Source organism: Sapajus apella, unplaced genomic scaffold (genome assembly GCF_009761245.1).
Source record: "Sapajus apella isolate SASKATOON/1434 unplaced genomic scaffold, GSC_monkey_1.0 scaffold61, whole genome shotgun sequence".
Lineage (NCBI taxonomy): Eukaryota > Metazoa > Chordata > Mammalia > Primates > Cebidae > Sapajus > Sapajus apella.
Genome location: NW_022437001.1, coordinates 2,156,103 through 2,178,863, shown reverse-complemented (window position 1 = coordinate 2,178,863; position 22,761 = coordinate 2,156,103). Strand labels below are relative to the sequence as shown.

General features: G+C 34.9%; 1 protein-coding gene across 3 annotated transcripts in view; it reads right to left on the bottom strand.

Annotated features, from left to right (window-relative positions):
- LRBA (LPS responsive beige-like anchor protein) overlaps nt 1-22,761 on the bottom strand; it is a 726,864-nt gene that overhangs the window by 619,841 nt on the left and 84,262 nt on the right. For all 3 annotated transcript variants that reach the window (XM_032246531.1, XM_032246532.1, XM_032246533.1), the window contains exons 5-13: nt 19,269-19,364; nt 14,994-15,115; nt 14,777-14,903; nt 13,937-14,056; nt 12,503-12,649; nt 6,585-6,782; nt 6,260-6,393; nt 3,730-3,838; nt 3,247-3,399 (exon numbers count right to left, since the gene is read on the bottom strand). In XM_032246531.1, the coding sequence (XP_032102422.1) occupies nt 3,247-3,399; nt 3,730-3,838; nt 6,260-6,393; nt 6,585-6,782; nt 12,503-12,649; nt 13,937-14,056; nt 14,777-14,903; nt 14,994-15,115; nt 19,269-19,364 (1,206 nt within the window). The remainder of the gene's footprint in view (nt 1-3,246; nt 3,400-3,729; nt 3,839-6,259; nt 6,394-6,584; nt 6,783-12,502; nt 12,650-13,936; nt 14,057-14,776; nt 14,904-14,993; nt 15,116-19,268; nt 19,365-22,761) is intronic.

The following is a 22,761-nucleotide window of genomic DNA, read 5'->3' as shown; positions in this document are numbered from 1 at the left end:
ACCACTCTAGGGAAACCTTTTGGTACCTCCCTATCCAGAGGATATTTCCATTTTTAAGCTAGAAAATCTAGAAATAAGAATTTACATGAAGGCTTAATGCTAGATAAAGGACTACTGAGAGCAATGGAAAACGATTAAAATTTCTGGGGCTAAGAAATGATGAGTCATATGTTAAGAATATATTGGGGTTGGGCATGGTGGCTAAACCCTATAATCCCAACACTTTTTGGGACTGAGAGAGGAGGATGGCTTGAGGCTGGAAGTTCAAGACCAGCCTAGACAAAAAAGTAAGACCCCAGTCTCTACAAAAAATGTAAAACGTTAGCTGGGAATGGTGATGCACACTTGCAGTATCAGCTACTCAGGAGGCTGAGGCAGAAGGACTGATTGAGCCCAGGAGTTCAAGATTGTACTGAGCCATGGCCATACCACTGTAGTCTACCCTGGATGACAGAACAAGACTCTGTCTCAAACAAAATAGAAGAACATGTTGTAATTCTGGTAGAATAGTGATTATTTACACAAAGAAATGGAAAACTAGAGAAAGTCAGTCCATTGAGAATGATACTGTGGTAAAAGAAAAATGAACAGAGGCCAGGCTTGATGGCTCACACCTGTGACTGCAGCACTCTGTGGGGCTGAGGCAGGTGGATCACTTGAGCCCAGGAGTTCAAGACCAGCCTGGGCAACATGGCAGAACATCATCTCTACAAAAATTACAAAAATTAGCTGGGTGTGGTGGTACACACCTACAGTCCCAACTACTCAGGAGGAGCTAGGGAGGTGGAGTTTGCAGTGAGCTGAGATCCCATCACTGCAATCTAGCCTTGGTGACACAGTGAGACCCTGTGTCAAAAAAATAAACAAACAGAATTTAACAGCACCATATAGGGATGAATGAAAGACCTCAAGATTATTCATATGCTAATTATGAATAAGCCTTTCCTCATTCACTCATTATATACTCTAATAGCCATACAAATTGTGTGTTAACATCTGTCTTTCCTACTAGATCTAAATTCTATGAGGGTAAGAGTCAAGTCTATCTTGTTCATCACCATATACACAGTGTCCACCATAAAGTAGTCACTCAACAAATACTTGCTGAATAAACGATGGACCACAGTAGACAAGAAAATTCATCTCTCCTGCCAGGTCATTAAAAAGATGGTCTCTGAGCAGATCTAAGATAAATGGAAATTATAAATCGCTGGTAGCTCCCTTTTCTAAAAGCAAAGCTTTTCACATCCACACAACCAGACTTTTAACCAGAGGTGGATTGACTGTGAAGCTGATAAAGCTTAAACTTTATGACCACTGATCTATTAATGTTTCTTCCAAGACCCTCAACCTAATTTTGTATGCATTATATTGTACTCTTCTTCTTAAAAAGTTTCCCATGTGATAAACATTTAACCTTCAAGTCAAACAAAATTTGGATCTGCCCTTTTTTATTACTGTCTTTATAATAAAATAAAAGCAGACAAAACCCCTCGTAGATACATAAAGCAGATGGCTAAAACAGGAGAGAATGTTAATAGTATCGACTCATTGCAAATTCTAAAAAAGAAATTAAGAAAAGTTATTAAAAAGTAAAAGAAATAGGGTATAATAATACTAGGAAACTAAGAAAACCATAAGATGAGTTTTTTTAATTCCCCTCCAACTAAGCATATAAAATAAGAGGTTTTCTGACCACATCAAAAGAGACACAAAGCCTTACAAATATGCTGATTAGTAAGACAAAAAAGTGTCTAGTAAAAGGTTTTAAAAGTAACTTGAAACAATCCTCAAGAAGAAATAAGACTGAGGGTCATGGAAGAAAATGAGGTCAAATTCGACCTGGAGATAAAAAGCTACAACCTCCAGCTGCCTCCTTTGATTATTTCCAAATGGCAATCAGAGTCAGCAGCTGTTTTTCTCTTTAACATTTGAAAAGACCAGCTGAAAATAAGGTATTAAGACTCTAGAAAAGCAAAAAAAAAGTCTGCAGACTTTTCTGACAACTAGAATAAGTAAGAGCTATTCCAACTTAATCAATGAGATACACTGCAAGTGGACCCAAAAGCAGAAGGGGAGAGAGGAAAACAGTGGGATTGAAATAATACAACTTCTAACAAAAATTGTACATAAGATAGATACAACTGTTCAGTTTAATAAAACGTTCTGTTTCAAGTCATGCTTAATAGTGCCACTACTGAATTTTTAGGACAATTTTTTTTTTTTTGAGTCGGAGTTTCGCTCTTGTTGCCCAGGCTGGAGTGCAATGGCGCAATCTCAGCTCACCGCAACCTCCGCCTCCTAGGTTCAGGCAATTCTCCTGCCTCAGCCTCCTGAGTAGCTGGGATTACAGGCACGCACCACCATGCCCAGCTAATTTTTTGTATTTTTAGTAGAGACGGGGTTTCACCATTTTGACCAGGATGGTCTCGATCTCTTGACCTCGTGATCCACCCGCCTCGGCCTCCCAAAGTGCTGGGATTACAGGCGTGAGCCACCGCGCCCGGCAGGACAATTTATTACAACATTAAGATTTATTAAATATGTTGTTCACACACCTTACCACAAATTCATCTGCATTCACGTAGAATTGGTTTTTACAAAACTGAAAAAAAAATTGTACAAATGTTCTTATAATTTGCATTAACGTGAAACGAAAATGATTACATGAGACTAGTGTATCATGCCTTCAAAGAAAAAGTGACATTTCAGTGGTACCTGTAAGAATGAAATTCAGTAGTTCATCACGTTGGAAGGCAAAAGTGTGAAGTAAAAAAGAGAGAGAGCAGGAGCAGGGTGAGTTCTTAAGGAATAGAAAAAAAAGAAAAAATATATATGCATATTTACAATAGAACGAAGCTACAGTTACTAGGAGACATTAATAATTACATTAAAACTGTCTAACTTTGATTTATATTTAGTAAATAAAGTCTCAAAACTTTATTTCATTTAGTTTCAGAAAATAAAGATTATACCTGTATCTTTTAAAATAATGACAGTTTACAAAGAATATACATATTCTTTGTATGCACATATTCTTTGTATATATTCATATATATACACACACAGATTTGCAATTTTTCCTGAAGAGCAAAAAAGGATGCTTAGTCAAAAAAAAAGCAACCCACTGAAATCTTGCATAATAGTACATTTAAAAAAAAAAGAAAATCCTCTTAATTTTCACTCTTCTCAAGCACAAAAACAGCAAAGATAGTAAAACAATATCGATATATAGCTATATATTACCTTGGCTGGGGTATGAATCCATATGGCAGGATTAAGAAGAATGTGATCACATAATTGCTTGAGCAGGGGCATCCCATTTTGCAGACTACTCAGATATTTTGAAAATGCAAGGCAAAGTTCAAGTACTGCTCTGCTGACATGAGATTTGGAAGACTGCAAAAAAAGTAGTTCAAATGTTACTACAAATTCACGTCAAAGTAAGTGAATTACAGGCTATTCCTACCAGGAAAAAAGTTGGCCCACAAATTATGCTCAAAGTTAAAGAAGCTCACTATTACATTTGTTTAATGTAAGGAACAAAGGAGGCTCACTATTACATTTGTTTAATAGAAGAATGGAGGCAACAACAAAATGTTATTTTACTTTAGGTAATTTTCTGCAACCAAGGAAATATTCTTGCAGACAAAATTCCTTAGCCAGTTAGAGAACAAATGCATGGCCTGTAAATTAAGAATCAAATACACAAAATATTTCATAATTTACCTTTTCAAGGCTATATCCTATTACCAAGAAGCCCTTACAGGCAAGCATCTGCTCCTGCATAGCGATTGAGTTCTTCAACAACTCCATGATAAAAGCCAGCAAGGTTGAACTAGAATTTTTAAAAAGGCAATCATTAAAAAATATATTTTATTTTTAAAAATTAGGTTAGATAGAGGTAACCCTTCCATTCACCTTAATAAAAAGTTCTCTATTTCAAAGAAATTGACATTCCACTAAAACTGCTTCCAACATTACATCAGAACTAGATTTTTAATGTAGGATTAGGAGTTACTCAAATATTTATTTCGTATACTTTATCCCAAACATATTAATAGATGAATTACTTAGAAACAATGACAAATATGCATGATACAGAGAAAAATAAGCAACCTCCAAAAACAAGCAATAACAAATACTTAATAAAAATATAGTAAGGCCTTAAAGAATAGATATAACTTAGATAAGCAAGTATATTTAACCTTGAAGAGTCAGGGGTCAAAAGGTGGGAAAAGACAGTACAGCAAACAGAGTAAGGTGTAAATCCTCAAAATGTGTTAGGGCTCCAGACTGGCCTAGTAAGAATAGAGCAGAGGGTACATGAAGAGAAAGATGAGAAAGTTAACTTGGAGACAAACTTGAGGTCCTTGAACACTAAGAAGTTTGTTCATTATCCCAACAACAAAATTGTAATTCTCCAGTCAGTCTTGAACACTTTTAAAACTGAATAGGGGCTACAACCATGCTCTACTACCCACAATTTTTAAAGATACCCAGAAGGGAAAGGAATAAGGTCAGTTGTTATAGCCTTCTCAGAGAAAAGTCCCACCTCCCCTCCCCCCAAAAAAAGAGACAGAAAGCCTGTGCAGCAGCCCGTCTCCTCCACATCAGTGCTTTCACTGTCAGCAATTCCAATAAAGGGGGAAGGAGGAAGGGAGAGGAGAGGAGAAGGGAAAGGGGAAAGGGAGGGAAAAGGGGAGGGAGGGAGAGAGGGAGGCAGGTAGGCAAGAGAGAGGGAAGGGGAGGGAGAAGGGAAAGAAGGGAAGGGAGAAAGGAAGGGAAGGGAGAAGGGAAGGGAAGGGTGAAGGGAAGGGGAAAGGGAAGGAATGGGGAAAGGAAGGGGAAGAAAAGAGAAGGGGGAAAGAAGGGGGAAGGGGGAAGGTAAGGGAAAAAGAAGGGGAGGAAGGGAAGGAGGAAAACTGTAAGCCCTGCTAGAACAGGGCACAAAATAATTCTATAAAGTATTAATATGTCAAGGTTAATTAAATTTTAATATTTTAAAATATAAGTTGACAAATACTAGATTTGATAACTTTTTCTTTAAAAAAAAAGTTGTCTAAAAATAATCAGGACAAAACTATTCCATCATTAACTATACACATTGGTGGTAGACATCAAGCTATGTATAAAAGCAAAAAATCAAAGGGAGAATTTCAAAATGAGAGAATGTAAAAGTCACTTAAATTTCTCAAGTAACAAAACAATAATTTCACTACAAATGAAACAATAATTTCACTATATATAGTTTCACTAGAATATACAGATACGAGAAATTTAGACATCCTGTCCCGTATTTTATAACTTACTCTAGAATTTATATGCCTTTGTCTTTTTTAGACTCAGAACTACAACACAAGAGACAAAAATGTGCTAAATGTACAATCTAATTGTGCCTGTTTGCCATTCCTATATCCTCTTTTGAGACCTGTCTATTCGTACCTCTTGTTTTTAAATCAGATTATTATAATAGATTTTTTTCCTACACAGTTGTGTGAGCTCCTTATATATTCTGGTTATTAATCCCTTGTTAGGTGGATAGTTTGCAAATATTTTCTCCCATTCTGTTGGTTATCTTTTCAATTTGCTGTACAGAAGCTTTTTAACTTGATGTGATCTCATGCATGTGACAATTTTTGGTTTGCTTGCCTGTGCTTGTGGGGTATTACTCAAGAAATCTTTGCCCAGTCCAATGCCCTGGAGAGTTTCCTCAATCTATTTTTTTTTTCGTAGTTTCATAATTTGAGGTCTTAAAGTGAAAATTGATTACATTTAAAAAAAAAAAAAAAGGCTAATTTACCTCAGACAACACTATTAAAAATTTTGGCTTCCAATTACATAAATGCAATCAATAATAATTAAAATATGAAAAGCTAAGTTCGATAAATCATTATCAAATAATTTAAAATATTTCAAAAATTAGAAATTTCTTATTGCATTCTGAGTTACAGGTATCAAAAAAATTTTAATTTAGACAAAAAAATGTATTTATTTTGAGTGACCTATTATTGCCATTTGTTACGTTAATCTAAAACCACTTTACTGTGTTCCTTACAGCTTCCATATTTCCTACCAATAAACAAGAACTTAAATTAATACTGACATAATTAACACAGACTTGTAATAGTTTAGAGTTCACAAGTTTCTTTAAATTATTTTGAATCTAGAACGAACCTGAACGACAAAATATTGTATAGTTCAACAGTAATGAAAGTAACGCTCACAGCAAATTAAAGAAACAAATAAAGGCACTCACCAGACAGTCAAGTCAACCTCATCAGACAAATATTGCCTGTAATCCAACTGTGCAAAAAGTGGAAATAGTACTTGTACGCCTCCAATTGAATGCATAGCACTTTGAATGGAATGTGTTAAAACTGCCTTCACATCCTTGTAAGATTAAAAACACAGTAAAGAGTTCAATGATTTCTTTTCCAAAACAATTAAAAATAAGGCACAACAGTAAACGGAGAAACAGTAAAATGTGACATTCCATGTGTTTAACAGAAGCTACTAAATACATCTCAATAACACATCAAAAATTACCATTAAAAATGTTCTTAAAAGATCACAGTTAGTACCTGGAGCATAAGTGCATGTGGTGAATGAACAAAAATTGAAGAGTTGTCCTTAGGGGATGACTCAAGGCAAAGCTGGGCATCTGTAGCCCGTGGATTGTACATGAATGCAATGGCACTAGAGAGTTTGCCATCGTACAACAAAAGTCTGTGATGCTCAGCAAGGAAAAGGTCGCTTTCTGCTTTGAATTTAAATGTACCCTAAGAATTAAAAAGAAAACAGTTAAATAGTATGCCACAAAAAGAGAATCTAAGTACAAATCAACACAGGTGTCAAACTTTAAGGAGAGAGACCACTGATAATCTTTTAAAAGTATCATATAAGAGGATCCCTCCTTGCTTACTTGTAAAATTGGCTGAATTTTATTTTAAAGATGTATGTAACGGAAATCAAGACGACTTGACATTAAAACCTTACCTTAAAAATGTAAAAGTGACCAATACATCACATTTTATCTTTTTTTCCTTATATTCTTTTCTTTTTAATTGCTTTCAAAAACATATAACATACAACTTACCATCTTAAGCATTTTTAGGTGTATAACTGAGGAACATTAACTATATTTATATTGTTAAAAAACAAATCTCTAGAACTCTTACATCTTGCAAAACTGAAACTGTAGCCATTTAACAACTCGCCATTTCCTGCTCCCCACGGGCCCCTGACAATCACAATTTTTCTTTCTGTTTCTATGAGTTGGTGACTCTTTTAGATACCTTATATAAACGGAAACATACAGTATATGTCTTTTTGTGACCAAAGCATTTCACTTAGCAGAGTGTCTTCATAGCTCATCTATGTTTTAACTGATGACAGGATTTGTTTTTTTTTAAGGTTGAATAATGGTCCTCTGTGTGCATGTGTGTATCTGTCACATTTTCTTTATCCGTTCATCTACTAATGGACATCTGGGTTACTCCTTTCTCTTCGTTACTGAGAATGATATTACTATGAACATGGGTGGGCAAATATGTCCATGGGTGGGCAATTATTTTTTGTGTGCAAATATGTCTCCATGATCCTCTTTTCAATTATTTTGTATATATCCCATAAGTGAGATTACTGGATCACATGGAAGTTCTATTTGTAATTTTTTATGGAACCTCTATATTGTTGTCCATAGCGGCTGCACCATTTTTCATTTCTATCAACAGTGCACAAAGGTACCAATTTCTTCACATTCTCACCAACACTTGTTAACTATGTTTTCTTAAGTAGTCATCCTAGAAGGTGAAGTGATAGTTCACTGTAGTTTAAATGAGCACATTTCTAATAACTTTTCATATGTTCTTTAAGCATCTTTTCATATGTTCATTGGCTATTTTTATATCTTCTTTAAAGAAATGTCTACTCAACTCTTTTATGCATTTGTTTTGCTGCTGTTCTCTTTGAGTCATAGAATTCATATATTCTAGATATTAACCCCTTATCAGATATATGATTGCTAAATATTTACTCTCACTCTGTAGGTTACCTTTCCACTCTGCTGGGTATTTTCTTTGATGCGCAGAACTTTGCAACTTTGACATCATCTTATTACTTGTCTGTTTTCACTTTGGTTGCCTGTGCTTTTGGTGTCACAATCAAGAAATCACTGACAAATTCAATGTCATAAAGCTTCTTATGGTTTTTTTTTTTTTTTTTTTTTGAGATGGAGTCTTGTCGTTTCACCCAAGCTGGAGTACAATGGCACAATCTCAGCTCACTGCAACCTCCGCCTCCTGGGTTCAAATGATTCTCCTGCCTCAGCCTCCCAAGTAGCTGGAACTACAGGTGCCTGCCACCATACCCAGCTAATTTTTTTGTATTTTTAGTAGAGACGGGGTTTCACCATGTTGGCGAGGCTGGTCTCAAACTCCTGATCTCATGATCCGCCCATGTGGGCCTCCCAAAGTGCTGTATTACAGGCGTGAACCACTGCACCTGGCCTCTTTTAGGAATTTTATAATTTTACATCTTACTTTTAGGTCTTTAATCTATTTTCAGCTCATTTTTGTACATAATATATAATATGAATTAAGCATATAACTTTTTTTAATCTGGATATCCAGTTTTCCCAAAATCATGTGTTTAACACACTGTCCTTTCCCCAGTATGTGGCCTTGCCTCATTTGTCAAAGATCATTTGACCATATATGCAAAAGTTTTTTCTGGACATTCTGTTTTGTTCCATTGTCCTATGTGTCTAAGCAAGTCTAACATTATTTTCATTATGTATTATACCCTTGTAATAAGTTTTGAAATCCAGAAGTGTAAAGCCTGCAACTTTGTTCTCCTTTTTAATATTGTTTTGGCTACTGAGAGTCCCTTGAGATTCCACATTAATTTCAGAATTGTTTTTCTATTTATAAAAAAAAAAAGTGCCACTGGGATTTTGATAAGAACTGCACTGAATCCGTAGATTGTTTTAGGTAGTATAGATTTTCAACATATTAAGTCATCCACAACATGAACAAGGGATGTCTTTACATTTATTTGGGTCTCTTGAATTCTGTCAGCAACAATTTTCTACTTTTCAGTGTACAACTCTTTTGCCTCCTTGGTGGAGTCAGGGTAGAGCTCTTTTGCCACCTTGGCTGAGTTTATTTCTAAGTATTTTATTTTTTTGATGCTATTGTAAAAGGAATTATTTTTGTACTTTTCAAACTGTTCACTCTTAACACATAGAAACACAACTGATTTGTGTGTATTGATTTTGTGCCCTGCAACTCTGCTGAATTCATTTACTAGTCCTAACAGTTTTTGGTGAAATCTTTACAGTTTTTTAGGTATAAGGCCATGCCATAGGCAAACAGATCATTTTACTTCTTCCCTTCCAACTTAGATGCCTTTCATTTCTTTTTCTTGCCTAATTGCTCTAACTGGATTTCCAAATACTGTGCTGAATAGAAATGGGAAGAATAGGCACCCTTGCTTTGTTTCTGATTTTAGAGGAAAAACTGTCAGTTTTTCACTGTCCAATATGGTGTTAGTCATGGGCTTTCCATATATATTTTATTATGTTGAGGTAGTTTCCTTCTATTCACAGATTGTTCAGTGTTTTGGGTTTTTTTAATATCAACAGTGTTGAATTCTGTCAAATGCTTTTTCTGCATCAGTTGATATACGATCATATGGTTTTTGTAATTCACTGTTAATGTGGTACATTGCATTTTTGTAATTCACTGTTAATGTGGTACATTGCATTGTTGAACCATCCTTGCATTCCAGAAAGAAATCTTAATTTGACATTGTATATAATTCTTTTAATGTGCTGTTAAATTCTATTTCTTAGTATTTTATTAAGGATTTTTCCATCAATATTCATCAGGGATATTGGCCTAAGTTTTCTTTCTTACATCATCTTGATCTGGCTTTGGTATCAGGGTAACACTGGCCTTATAAAATCAGTTTGGTAATGTTTCCTCCTCATAAAATGTTTGTAAGTTTCAGAAGAATTGGTATTAATTCTTGTTTAAACAACTGACAGCATTCTCCAGGAAAGCCATCTACTCCTCAGCTTTCTTTGCTGAAAAGATTATTATTATTGATTCAATCTCCTTATTAGCTATAGGTCTTTTCCGATTTTTTTAAATTTATTCTTGATTCAGTCTCAGTAAGTTGTATATTTCTAGAAAATTATCCATTCATTCTAAATTATCTAATTTCTTGGCATATACTTTTCATAGCATTCTCTTATAATCCTATTTCTGTGGCATGTTATAATGCCTCCTTCTTAATTTCTGATTTTACTTATTTATGTACTCTTCTTTTTACCTTAGTCTATGTAAGAATTTGTCAATTTTGTTGATGTTTAAAAAAGCAACAACAACTCTTAGTTTCACTGATTTTTTTCCCACTGCTTTACTTTTTTCTATTCCAGGGTTCTCCAACCAGGTACATGACCTGTTAGGAACCACAGCAAGAAGTGAGCAGTAGGCAAGAGAGCAAAGCTTCATCTGTATTTACAGCCACTGCCCATCACTCACATTACTGCCTGAGCTCCGTCTCCTGTCAAATTAATGGCAGCATTAGATTTTTATAGGACAGTGAGCCCTATTGTAAACTGCACATGTAACAGATCTAGATTGTGTGCTCCTTATGAGAATCTAATATCTGATAATCTATCAGTCTCCTATCATCCCAGGATGAGACCGTCTGGTTGCAGAAAAACAAACTCAGGGCTCCTACTGATTCTACATTATGGTGAGCTGTATAATTATTTCATTTTATATTACAATGTAATAATAATAGAAACAAAGTGCACAATAAATGCAATGCACTTGAATCATACCAAAACCATCACCACTGTGCCCCCACCACCCATGGTCCATGAAAAAACTATCTTCTATGAAACTGGTCCCTGGGACAAAAAAAAGGCTGGAGACTGCTGCACTATTTCATTTATTTCTGCTCAGATTTTTACCATTTCCTGCCCTATGCTAACATTGACTTTATTTGTTCTTTTTCCAGTTCCATGCTGTATAAATTCAGTTGTTGATTTGAGATCCTTCTTCTTTTATAAATTATCATCACTATAATCTTCTCTCTTAGAACTGAGGTCACTGAATCCCATAAGTTTTAGCATGTTGAGTTTACATTTTGATTTGTCTCAAGATATTTCCTAAATGTCCTTATGATTTATCCTTTGACCCAATGGCTATTTTAAATGTGTTGTTTAATTTCTAAATGTTGGTGGACTTTTCAGTTTTTCTTTGAACTGCTTTCTGGTTTCATTTTACTGTGGTTAAAGAAGATACCTGGTATAATTTCAGTCTTAACTTTGTTGATACTTGTTTTGTCATATAACATGTGTCTATCCTGGAGAATGTTCCATATGTGCTTAAGAAGAATGCAGGCCAGGCGCAGTGGCTCACACCTGTAATCCCAGCACTTTGGGAGGCCAAACCAGGCAGATCAGCTGAGGTCAGGAGTTTGAGACCAGCCTTACCAAAATGGCAAAACCTTGTCTCTATTAAAATTACAAAATTAGCCGAGTGTGGTGACACATGCCTGTAATCCCAGCTACTTGGGAGGCTGAGGCAGGAGAAATGTTTGAACCCGGAAGGCAGAGGTTGCATGAGCCAATATCACACCATTGCCCTCTAGCCTGAGCAACAAGAGTGAAACTCTGTCTCAAAAAAAAAAAAAAAAAAAAAAGAGGAGGAGGAGGAGGAGGAGGAACGGGAGGAGGAGGAAGAGGAGAAGAAGGAAGAGGAGAAGAAAGAGGAGGAGGCACATTCTACCGTTGTTTCATCAAGTGTTATGTATATTCCTGCTAAATACACTGGGCTGTGTTGCTATTCAAGTCTCTGTTTCCTTACTGACCTTCTGTATGGTTGTTCTATTCATTAATGAAAGTTGAATACTAAAGTCTCCTACTATTATGGTGCTGCTATCTGCTTTTTTTAATTATATCAAAGTTTGCTTCATGTGTTTGAGAGCTCTGATGTTAAGTGCATATATTTATAGTTGTTCTTTCTGGGTAACCCTATCATCATATAATGTCCTTCCTTTGTCTCTTTCGACCGTTTTTGACTTAAAGTTTATTTTGTCTAATATAAGTAGGCTACTCCTACTCTCTTCTGGTCACCATTTGCACACATCTCTTTTTTGTTTGGGTAAATAATAGCTGTATATATTTTTGGAGTCCATGAGATGTTTTAATACAGTCATGCAACATGAAATAAGCATATAATGCAGAATGGATATCCATCCCTTCAAGCATTTATCTATTTAGTTGAAAACAATCCAATTACACCATTTATTTTAAAATGTACAGTTATTGACTATAGTCAGCCTGCTGTAGTATCAAATAGATCTCATTATTTCTTTTTTCTTTTTTTTTTTTGGTATCCATTAACCAAACTCTCTATGTATAAACCACCTTCAAATCAAGCTGAACTAACATTGGTTAAGCACAGAACAGTACGTAAAGTACCTTGTATCCCAGGCCCAACTGATAAATAGCAAAAATCTGAGCTGCATTAAGAGCTTCACTAAAAAGATAAACTGCAGTCATCTGACCACAGAATACTCTATTAGCATCTGCTGTTTCTGACGAGCCCAGGAAACATTTGTCAAAGGTCTGTAAGAGAAAAAAAAATTTTAGTAGAAAACAAAAAAACATACTCCAGAAATAATAAAAACCTATATTGTCATAAATGTTTTGTCCATTCTAAACTGCATCTAAGTGGACTAAAATAATTTATACCATGAGACCATTAAAAAGAATTTTGAAAAATGTGTATGTAATGACATTAGGGGATATAGAAAAGTTTTAAATATGTGTGTTCTCAAGCCAAACCACCTAGATCAAATCCCTGCTTCCTATGCCACTGAGCATGGCAAGTTACTTCTTTGTGCTTCACCTTATCTGTAAAATGAAGATTATAATAATGCTTATCTTGCAAGGTTGCTGGGGCTTTTTAAAAATAAATCTATTTATTATAATGCCTGGAATAAAAAAAAAAAACACTCAATAAAATTTAATGTAAGAAAAAACAGGTTACAAAACAGTACTTACATATGAGTGCTTTTTTGTATTAAAAAAAGAACTAACATTTATTGAGCACTCATTCTATATAAGGTACTCTACTAATAGATTTATGGATATTACCTCATTTAATCAGATGACAACTTTCTGAAGTATGAGTTATTTTATGTCCATTTTCAGGAGGAAAAATACTAAGGCCTAATAGATTAGGTAAAGTCATACAGTCAATAAATGACAGAGCTGAGATTCAAACCTAAGTTTGTCTGATTCAACACCCTGATCTCATAAGGTTAGCATTGCACAATATGTATATATGTGTAGCAAAGGATATGAAAAGAGGAGTTAAAGGTGTATGGGTAATATACTTTATGTTCATTTTCCTGGTCTGTACTTTTTTCAAGCTTTTATAAAAAGGACATAATTAGACATAATTTAAATTTCATTCTAACCTATAGATTTATTTTTGAACCCTGTAAAGATTATAACATAATGGTTATCTATAGCAGTCAGAATTATATGCAAGATTTATAAGTATGCTTCATTTAACTCATTCATAAAAATGATCACTACAGCTCCTTGTAGTGAAGCTCCCATTCATTTTGATAAATGAACCAATGACCCACCGCCCAGATATAGCCACTGTTAGTTATAAATCCTTATTTTTACCTATATGGAATAATTTTATAACAAGAACTCAATAATATTTTAGTGACACATTAAGTTCTACTAACAAATTAACATGCTAGCCAAATTATGCTTATAAAAATCTACCATTGTAATATTTAGAATTTTATATTCAAATTATAAAACTTTTTCTTATTTAACAAACTCATGTTTTTAAAACAATTATTTTCATTGCAACATTTTGAAACGACTTACATCACTAGTGTTGACAAACCATGTTATCTCTCCATAGGATGCTAGTTCACCATTCACATAACATCGAAGTTCACTGTTCTTCCATCGGTTATAGATGTGCACTATGGTAACCATGTACCACTGAAGAGGCAAAAAACAATAAATAATACAAAGATAACAATTCTCCCAATAATGCAAACATATCGATAAGTAGAAGTTAAATAAGTTGTATTTCAACCTAAAAATAAAACAAGAGTACCTCTGCTAAATTCAATATTTACCTTCTGGAAGAGTATCTATTCATGGGGCCTTTCAACTGATAAGAACTTAACTACTAGATTATTTTTCCAGCTTTTTATTATGAAAAATTTCATATATACCCCCAAAATCTGAAAATCCAGTACAAATACTCCTTTTTCCCACCGCCTAGATTCCACAATTGTCAATTTTTTGCCATATTTGCTTAATCTATCTGACTACCTATCTACCTATACATTTTGTTGATGAACCATTTATTAATGGTTTTGTACCACTAAACTTTTAGGTACAAAAATTTTTAATATAAATTCTTTTGTACCTCTAAATTTTAATGTACAAAAGCAAACACATATTAAATGTGCACCAGTAAGAAAAATGCCATAGATATTTTCTTATATCTCCCTAATCTCCATAAATAACTAAATTTGCAATCTTTTTCACATCCAAATCAGAGAGGTCAATCATCCAGTGATTTACACTTCATCTTTTCAAACAGTAAAACTGGAATTATGCTTTAGCATGCTATGGGAGTAACACTAAAACAAAGCATTTTGATGACTAGCATAGCTTATTAACGTTAACTATGACTCAAAAATCATGTACCTTTTGCGGCTTAAAATCAAATTTCACACAGTGTTGAAAGCCTTTTCCTTTTGACTTTATTGATGTTATAATCAAACAGCCTCCAACAAAATGAGCAGAATAGCCAAGACCTTTGCTGGTTCTGAAACTACAAAAAATAGGTTTTCATTTTACTTCTAAACATTCTTCTCAGTTTCAAAGTCAGGTTTTAACACTAATCAGTTATATAAATACATACCAATACAAATATGGTTTATCCTTATCTACATTGATGTTATTTACAGGATCCATTCTAAACCATGTATGAAATGTAAAACCATTCTGGTACGGCCATTTGGCTATAGGAGGTAATGCAATAGCCTAAGGGAAAAAAACTTTGAGTTATTAACTCACATGAAAAACCATATTATTGAAATCCTGAAAATAAGACTTTACAATGCTATATGTATTTATACTACATCACATTACTTTATGTCACAATTAAAATATCTGAAAGAAGACGTCATCTGGAAGAAGAATTTTAATAACTTTTTAATTTTCCCAAATATATAGTAATGTTAATTAAATGAACGAAACATTCAGTGTAACCCGCTGGATACATGAATCTTGTCTCCTTCATTTCTTAAAATAAACATATCCACAGAGATTCTAATTAAAAGAGATAGGTAGTGATATCAAATTAGAAATTCAATGAAATTTTCAGGTACTAGAATAGAGAAAGATGGACAAGAATGGAAAGAGAAAAGAGAAAAAGCTTGGTATATGCTGCTTTTATAAAACTCAAATATGAAACTGAAGAGTATTAGTTCATAATATTTTTAAATTATATTCAGAAGTCACTATACAAATGGCTTTACCACTTGGTTTAAATTTTTATTTAAAAGATCATACTACATAAGAGAAGGATTTTATATAGCCAAAACAATCTTTAAAAAGAAGAACAGGCTAGGTGCAGTGGCTCAAGCCTATAATCCCAATATTTTGAGAGGCTGAGGTGGGCAGATGACCTAAGGACAGGAGTTTGAGATCAGTCTGGCTAACATGGTAAAACCTTGTCTCTACTAAAATAATTACAAAAATTAGCCCAGCATGGTGGTGGGTGCCTATAATCCCAACTACCCGGGAGGCTGAGGCAGAAGAATTGCTTCAACCCAAAACAGTGCCATTGCACTCCAGCCTGGGCAACAAGAACCAAACTCTGCTCAGAAAAATGAAAAAATAAAAAAAAAAGAAAAAGAAGAAAAGTAGAACAAATTTGAGGACTCATATTACCAAATTCAAAACCTGCCATTAATATAAAGCAACAGTGATGAAGACTGTGGTATTAGCATAAGGCCTTAGTGTGCTCTGGTTAGGCAAATCCTTTTTAATTATGCCACCAAAAGCACAAGTGACAAAAGAAAAAATATATACACTGGACTTTATTAAAATTAAAACCTGTGCTTTAAGGAACACCATTAAAAAAGTGAAAAGACAAGCCACAAAAATGGGAGTAAACATTTGCAAACTGAATATCTGATAAAGGACTTGTAACCAAAATATATAATCTTACAACTCAATAATAAAAAGACAATTTTAAAATGGGCAAAAGATCTACACATACATATCTCCAAAGAAGATATACAAACAGCCAATAAAAACATTAAAAGATGCTCAGTGTCATTAGTCAAAAAAGAAATGTAAATCAAAACTACGATGAGATACCCCTTCATACCAACTAGGATGGCTACTAATACAATAAAAAGACAGCCTATAGTCCCAGCACTTTGGGAGGCTGAGGAAGGTGGATCACTCGAGGTCAGGAGTTCAAGACCTGTCTGGCCAACGTGGTGAAACCCCGTTTCTAGCAAAAAGCACAAAAATTAGCCAGGCATGGTGATGCGCACCTGTAATCCCAGCTACTCAGAATGCTGAGGCACAAGAATCACTTGAATCAGGGAGGCGGAGTTTGCAGTGAGCCGAGATCACGCCACTACATTCCAGCTTGGGTGACAGAGCAAGACTGTCTCAAAAAAAAAAAAGAAAAAAAAAGATATTAACCATATTGGCAAGGATGTGGAGAAATTTGACCCTTATACATTGCTGGTGGGATCATAAAATAACATAGCTACTTTGGAAAATGGTCTAAAAGTTCCTCAAAATGTTAAACAAAGACTATATGACCCAGAAATTCCAATCCTAGGTACATACCCAAGACAAATTAAAATATATGTCCACACATACACAAATGTCCATAGCAATATTATTGATAATAGCCCAAAAAGTGAAAATCCCAAATATCCATTAGTTGACAAACGATTAAATAAAGTATGGTATATCCATACAATATAATATTAGCCATAAAAAGGAATGAAGTACTGATACATGCTACACCATGGATAGATCTTGAAAACATCATGATAAGTGAAAAAAGCCAGTCACAAAACACTACATGTTGTATGATTTCACTAATATGAATGGTCTAGAATAGGGATGGAGAATATATGGAGTGACTGCTAATCAGTAAGGGGTTTCCTTTGGGTGTGATGAAAATGTCCCAATATTGATGTGGTGATGGTTGACAAATATATGAACACATTTACCAACTACACTATATACTTTCAATGAGCTAATTGTATAGTATGTGAATTTATCTCAGTAAAGCTATTTTTTAAAAAATTCAAACTATACAAGCTTCTATTTTGACTTACATATGCAATTATGTATACATATAATATATATATTCTATGTATTAGATATTACATAAAACATGAAAGACATCATAGAGCCAAACTTCAGTAATAACACTATTGAGAATTGAAGAGGCTGATTTAAAATGACTGTTGCATTGAGAAAAAAGGAAAATAATAATTATAGCTCACGGACTGATAAAAAAATTTTAGAAAAAATATATATTCAGTGTATACACATGTTCTCTTTCACTAAAAATGATATCAAAGATGTAAAAGCTTTGTAAAAATACTTTATCCATGAATACTTTAAATTCTCATTAAAAGCTTTGTTTAATGAAAGGAAGTCATTGAACAAATTTAAAACATCTATTCAAGTTTCAAAAGCTGTTCAGCTCAACTGCCTACTTTTAAGATAAATCTTATCTTAAAAGCTTGCACACACTGCAAGCTCAGAGAACTGTAAATAATAAAATTATAACATGAGGCATGAAAAAAGGTAATCTCATAAGAATACTTTTTTATGTTAGAGGCAATGATAGGCTGTATGACAAGAAAGTAAAATTATTCTGAAAAGCTACAAATCTAAAATGACTTATAAGGAAAAACTGTAAAGGAAAAAACTGGGCAATAAAACTTTTCAAAAAAAGTTGTGTATTGTGTATATAACATTCAAATATTACAAAGGTCATATTAAAACATATTCTTATCTTTCTGCAGATATTGCCAGGCTACAAAGTGCCTAAGGTAAGATTTTATGAGAACTAAAGTAAAAAAATGAATGATGGTGGCTCATGCCTGTAATCCCAGAACTCTGGGAGGCCAAGGCAGGGGAATCATGAGGACAGGAGTTCGAGATCAGCCTGGCCAGCATGGTGAAACCCTGTCTCTATTAAAAATACAAAAATTAGCCGGGCATGGTGGTGCACAAGTGTAGTCCCAGCTACTTAAGAGGCTAAGGCAGGAGAACTGCTTGAACCCAGCAAGTGGAGGTTGCAGTGCGCCCAGTTTGCACCAATGCACTCCAAAGGCCAGGTACGGTGGCTCACGCCTGTAATCCCAGCACTTTGGGAGGCTGAGGTGGGCAGATCATGCTGTCAAGAGATCGAGACCATGGTGAAACCCCGTCTCTTTTTTTTTTTTAAGAAAAAAAAATAAAAAAAAAAAAAAGAATGAAAGATAAGCTCAGGAAAAGAACAGACTAAAATACCTTTTTAAAAAGTTTGTTTTGCTTATAACAGGCTGACCAATGTAATAATGAGGAGATTTTTTAAACTTCCATCTATAACATATATATTATATAATGTGCTTCTATATTATGAAACATTACAGATATCACTATTATACATAATTGTCTTATCTATAAACTGATTAACAGCTTACAAGAACGCAGAGACCAACATAATTTGGAAACTCACAAGTCAAAGAAAACTTGCATAGTAAGTTTCAGAGCCTCTATTTCTTCACTATCATTCTATACACCAGATACACAAAAACCAGAGGTAGAGTAAAGAAAGGTGAGAAGAAGCATGTTCACAAAGATTGACATGAAGGTTTTACACACAAATAGCTACTTAGGAAAACATGGCTGTGTTTAAAAGAATGAGGTTCTTATTCCATTGCTGACCAAGCTGTGACTGGGCATTTTCTCAACTAAGTTAAGCCTCTGTTTTTTCACCTCTAAAGCAATTACAAAAGGTAACATGCACAACTGTCATAAGGATTAAAGTATGTTGAGCAGAAGTTTCTACCTAGCACAGAACCTGTCAGGGGTGTTCATAGGGCTGTACTTTCAAGGAGCAAAGAAAAGAACTGGGAGTGACTTCCTCATTAATATTACTTACTGCAGCACTCTTTCCTGGAAAGTTGAAAAAGGCATCAGGGCCATACTTCTGAGGCATGTGCTTTAACATAGACAGCAACTTCCCAGCATGTGGAGGCTATAAAGATAATAAACAATTCACTAACCTTATTATTCACCAGAAGACAAAAAGAAAAACACATTTTTAATATAGTCTTGCTTTAATATATACAAGAATAATTCTATAAGCTTAAAAGCATATAAAATAATTTTTATGTTATTTTCAAATATCTTAAAGAAAAAATGTACTCTATGCCTGTTTTTGTAATGCTGTAGGGCATATTAGGTATTCAATAAATATAAGGCAATATCATTAGACACCTGAAACTCCTCTTCTCCATGCTGCAGCAGCAAAAATGATTTTTTTCTTTTTTTTTTTGAGATGGAGTCTCCAGGCTGGAGTCCAAGTGCAGTGGCACGATCTCAGCTCACTGCAACCACCACCTCCCAGGTTCAAGTGATTCTCTTGCCTCAGCCTCCCAAGTATTTGGTATTACAGGTGTGACAGCACACCCAGCTTATTTTTTTGTATTTTTAGTAGAGACAGGGTTTCACCACATTGGCCAGGCTGGTCTTGAACTCCTGATTTTAAGTGATCCGCCTGCCTCGGCCTCCCAAAGTACTGAGATTACAGGCATGAGCCACTGCACCCGATCTTTTAAAAACAAACATCAACCCACCACCCACCCTTCTTTAAAATTAAAACACTTAAAAATTTAGCAAATACTTAAATAATGCTTATGATATTACACTGTTAAAGGTACTTCAAAAATACTTGAACATGCATGGTTATAGCAGCATAATTCACAATTGCAAAATCGTGGAACCAACACAAATGTCTATCAATCAACGGGTGGATAAAGAAACTGTGATGTGTATCATATATTTATGATGGAATACTATTCTGCCATAAAAATAAATGTATTAACAGCCATTTGCAGTGACCTGGATGAGACTGGAGACTACTATTCTAAGTGAATAGAAACAGAAATTCAGGAATAGAAAACCAAACATTGCATGTTCTCACTGATATGTGGGAGCTAAGCTATGAGGACACAAAATAATAAGAATGATACAATGGACTTTGAGGACTTGAAGGGAAGAATGGGAGGGAGAGCACAGGATAAAAGACTACAAATATGGGGTAGTGTATGTATACTGCTCAGGTGATGGGTGCACCAAAATCTCACAAATCACCACTAAAGAACTTAATCATGTAACCGAATACCACCTGTACTCCAATAGCTTATGGAAAAATAAAAAATAAACATTTCAAAAAAATGGTACTTTAAAATATTAAAATATTTTATACTCATAACCTTCCTATGGGATGGTATTATTACTATCCCCAGTTTATATAAGAAGAATCTGAGGCAGAGGAACATTCCCAAAGTCACATAGGTAATAGTTGTCAAGGTCACGATCAGAACTCAATCTGAGTCCAGAGTCCATGCTTTTAAACAACTATACAGGCCAGGCACAGTGGTTCACGTCTGTAATCCCAGCACTTTGGGAGGCCGAGGCAGGTGGATCATGAGGTCAGTGTATACTGGAGGTCAGGAGTTCGAGACCAGCTGACCAACATAATAAAACCCCGTCTCTACTAAAAATTCAAAAATTAGCCGGGCGTGGTGGCACGCACCTGTAATCCCAACTACTCAGGAGGCTGATGCAGGAGAATTGCTTAAACCCAGGTGACAGAGGTTGCAGGGAGCAGAGATCACGCCACTGTACTCCAACCTGGGAGACAGAGCGAGATGCGATCTCAAAATAAAAAAAAAAAAAAACAACTATACAGATGCTCCTCAACTTATGATAGAGTTACATTCTGACAAATCTAGAGTAAGTTGAAAATAATGTAAGTTGAAAGCATGTTTTCAACCCAAAATATTGTCAACTTAAGATGGGTTTAGCCGGAGGTAGCCCCATCCTAAGTCAAGAAGTGTACTGAATGCATATCACTTTCACACCACCATAAAGTCAAAAAAAAAAAAAAAACTATACTTTCACCATTAAAATAGGGACCAAGGCCGGGCGCGGTGGCTCAAGCCTGTAATCCCAGCACTTTGGGAGGCCGAGGCGGGTGGATCACGAGGTCAAGAGATCGAGACCATCCTGGTCAACATGGTGAAACCCCGTCTCTACTAAAAATACAAAAAATTAGCTGGGCATGGTGGCACGTGCCTGTAATCCCAGCTACTCAGGAGGCTGAGGCAGGAGAATTGCCTGAACCCAGGAGGCGGAGGTTGCGGTGAGCCGAGATCGCGCCATTGCACTCCAGCCTGGGTAACAAGAGCGAAACTCCGTCTCAAAAAATAAATAAATAAATAAATAAAAATAAAATAAAATAAAATAAAATAGGGACCAAAACCTTTAATGTGGACTATAAGACACTTATCTTCTTTAGCCTTCTTTTGCTTCTTACTCTCCCCTTCTGTCTGCAATCTATCCTTTTCTCAGTGTTCTTCCCACAAGAGGGCCTCAGCACAAACTATTCCTTATGCTTAAAATTTTCTCAAAAGGGCTTCTCTATACACCTCTTAACCAAGTCAATCTTACCCAGCCTTTAGAGCTTATCTTAACAGTCACTTCCTCAGGGTAGTCCTCCTTGAAACTGAGAGTGGATTAAAATCCCCTATCATATTTCATCCTATAATATACCTTTACTGCATAACATATAAATATATCTATATGTATAGCATATACATATAAAAGCTACAACACTGAGCTTATTTGATGAATGTTTCTTTGACCCACAAGTCTCTAATACATGAAACAACCAACAACAAAAATCTCATTTGCAGTTACAAGGAAAAACAAAAGATAATCAGACATATCATCTCATTTTAATCAGTTTTAAGCAACTAAGAAAAGTGTAGGGCATTTTAAACTTTTAAACTGCTAAAAGTTTAAAAGTTCAAAATAGGGTCAAACTACAAATGAAATCACTAGTTTGCCTTCATCTTATTTTCAGAGATGATATATATTATAATTACTAACTGTGTAAAATAGTTTGGCAACCTTTCACCTAAATATTAAGTGGAAAGCTTCATTCTTAAGTGAATAAGAAATTTTCAGTTAACCATACTGCTCAATTATAAAAACATAATAACAAGTAACTACAATCACAGTGATTTTTTTAAATAAATTCCAAAGTGAAATAAAGAAACCAAAAATAACTTCGCAGTCAAAAATAAACATACAGTATTATAGCATGTCCATCTAGAAACATCATTCCTCCAAATTTATTTTCCTATAAACCAGTCAACAAAAGAATACATTGAGATAAGCACTTTACTTGACAGACATTGCTGGGGGAGTAGATACTGTACTTGGGACAGCCTTTCAGAAAAAAAATTAGTAGGCCAGGCACAGTGGCTCACATCTGTAATCTCAACACTTTGGGAGGCCAAGGGGAGGGATCACTTGAGCCTAGGGGGCTGAGACCAGCTCAGTAACAGAGCAGAACTTCATCT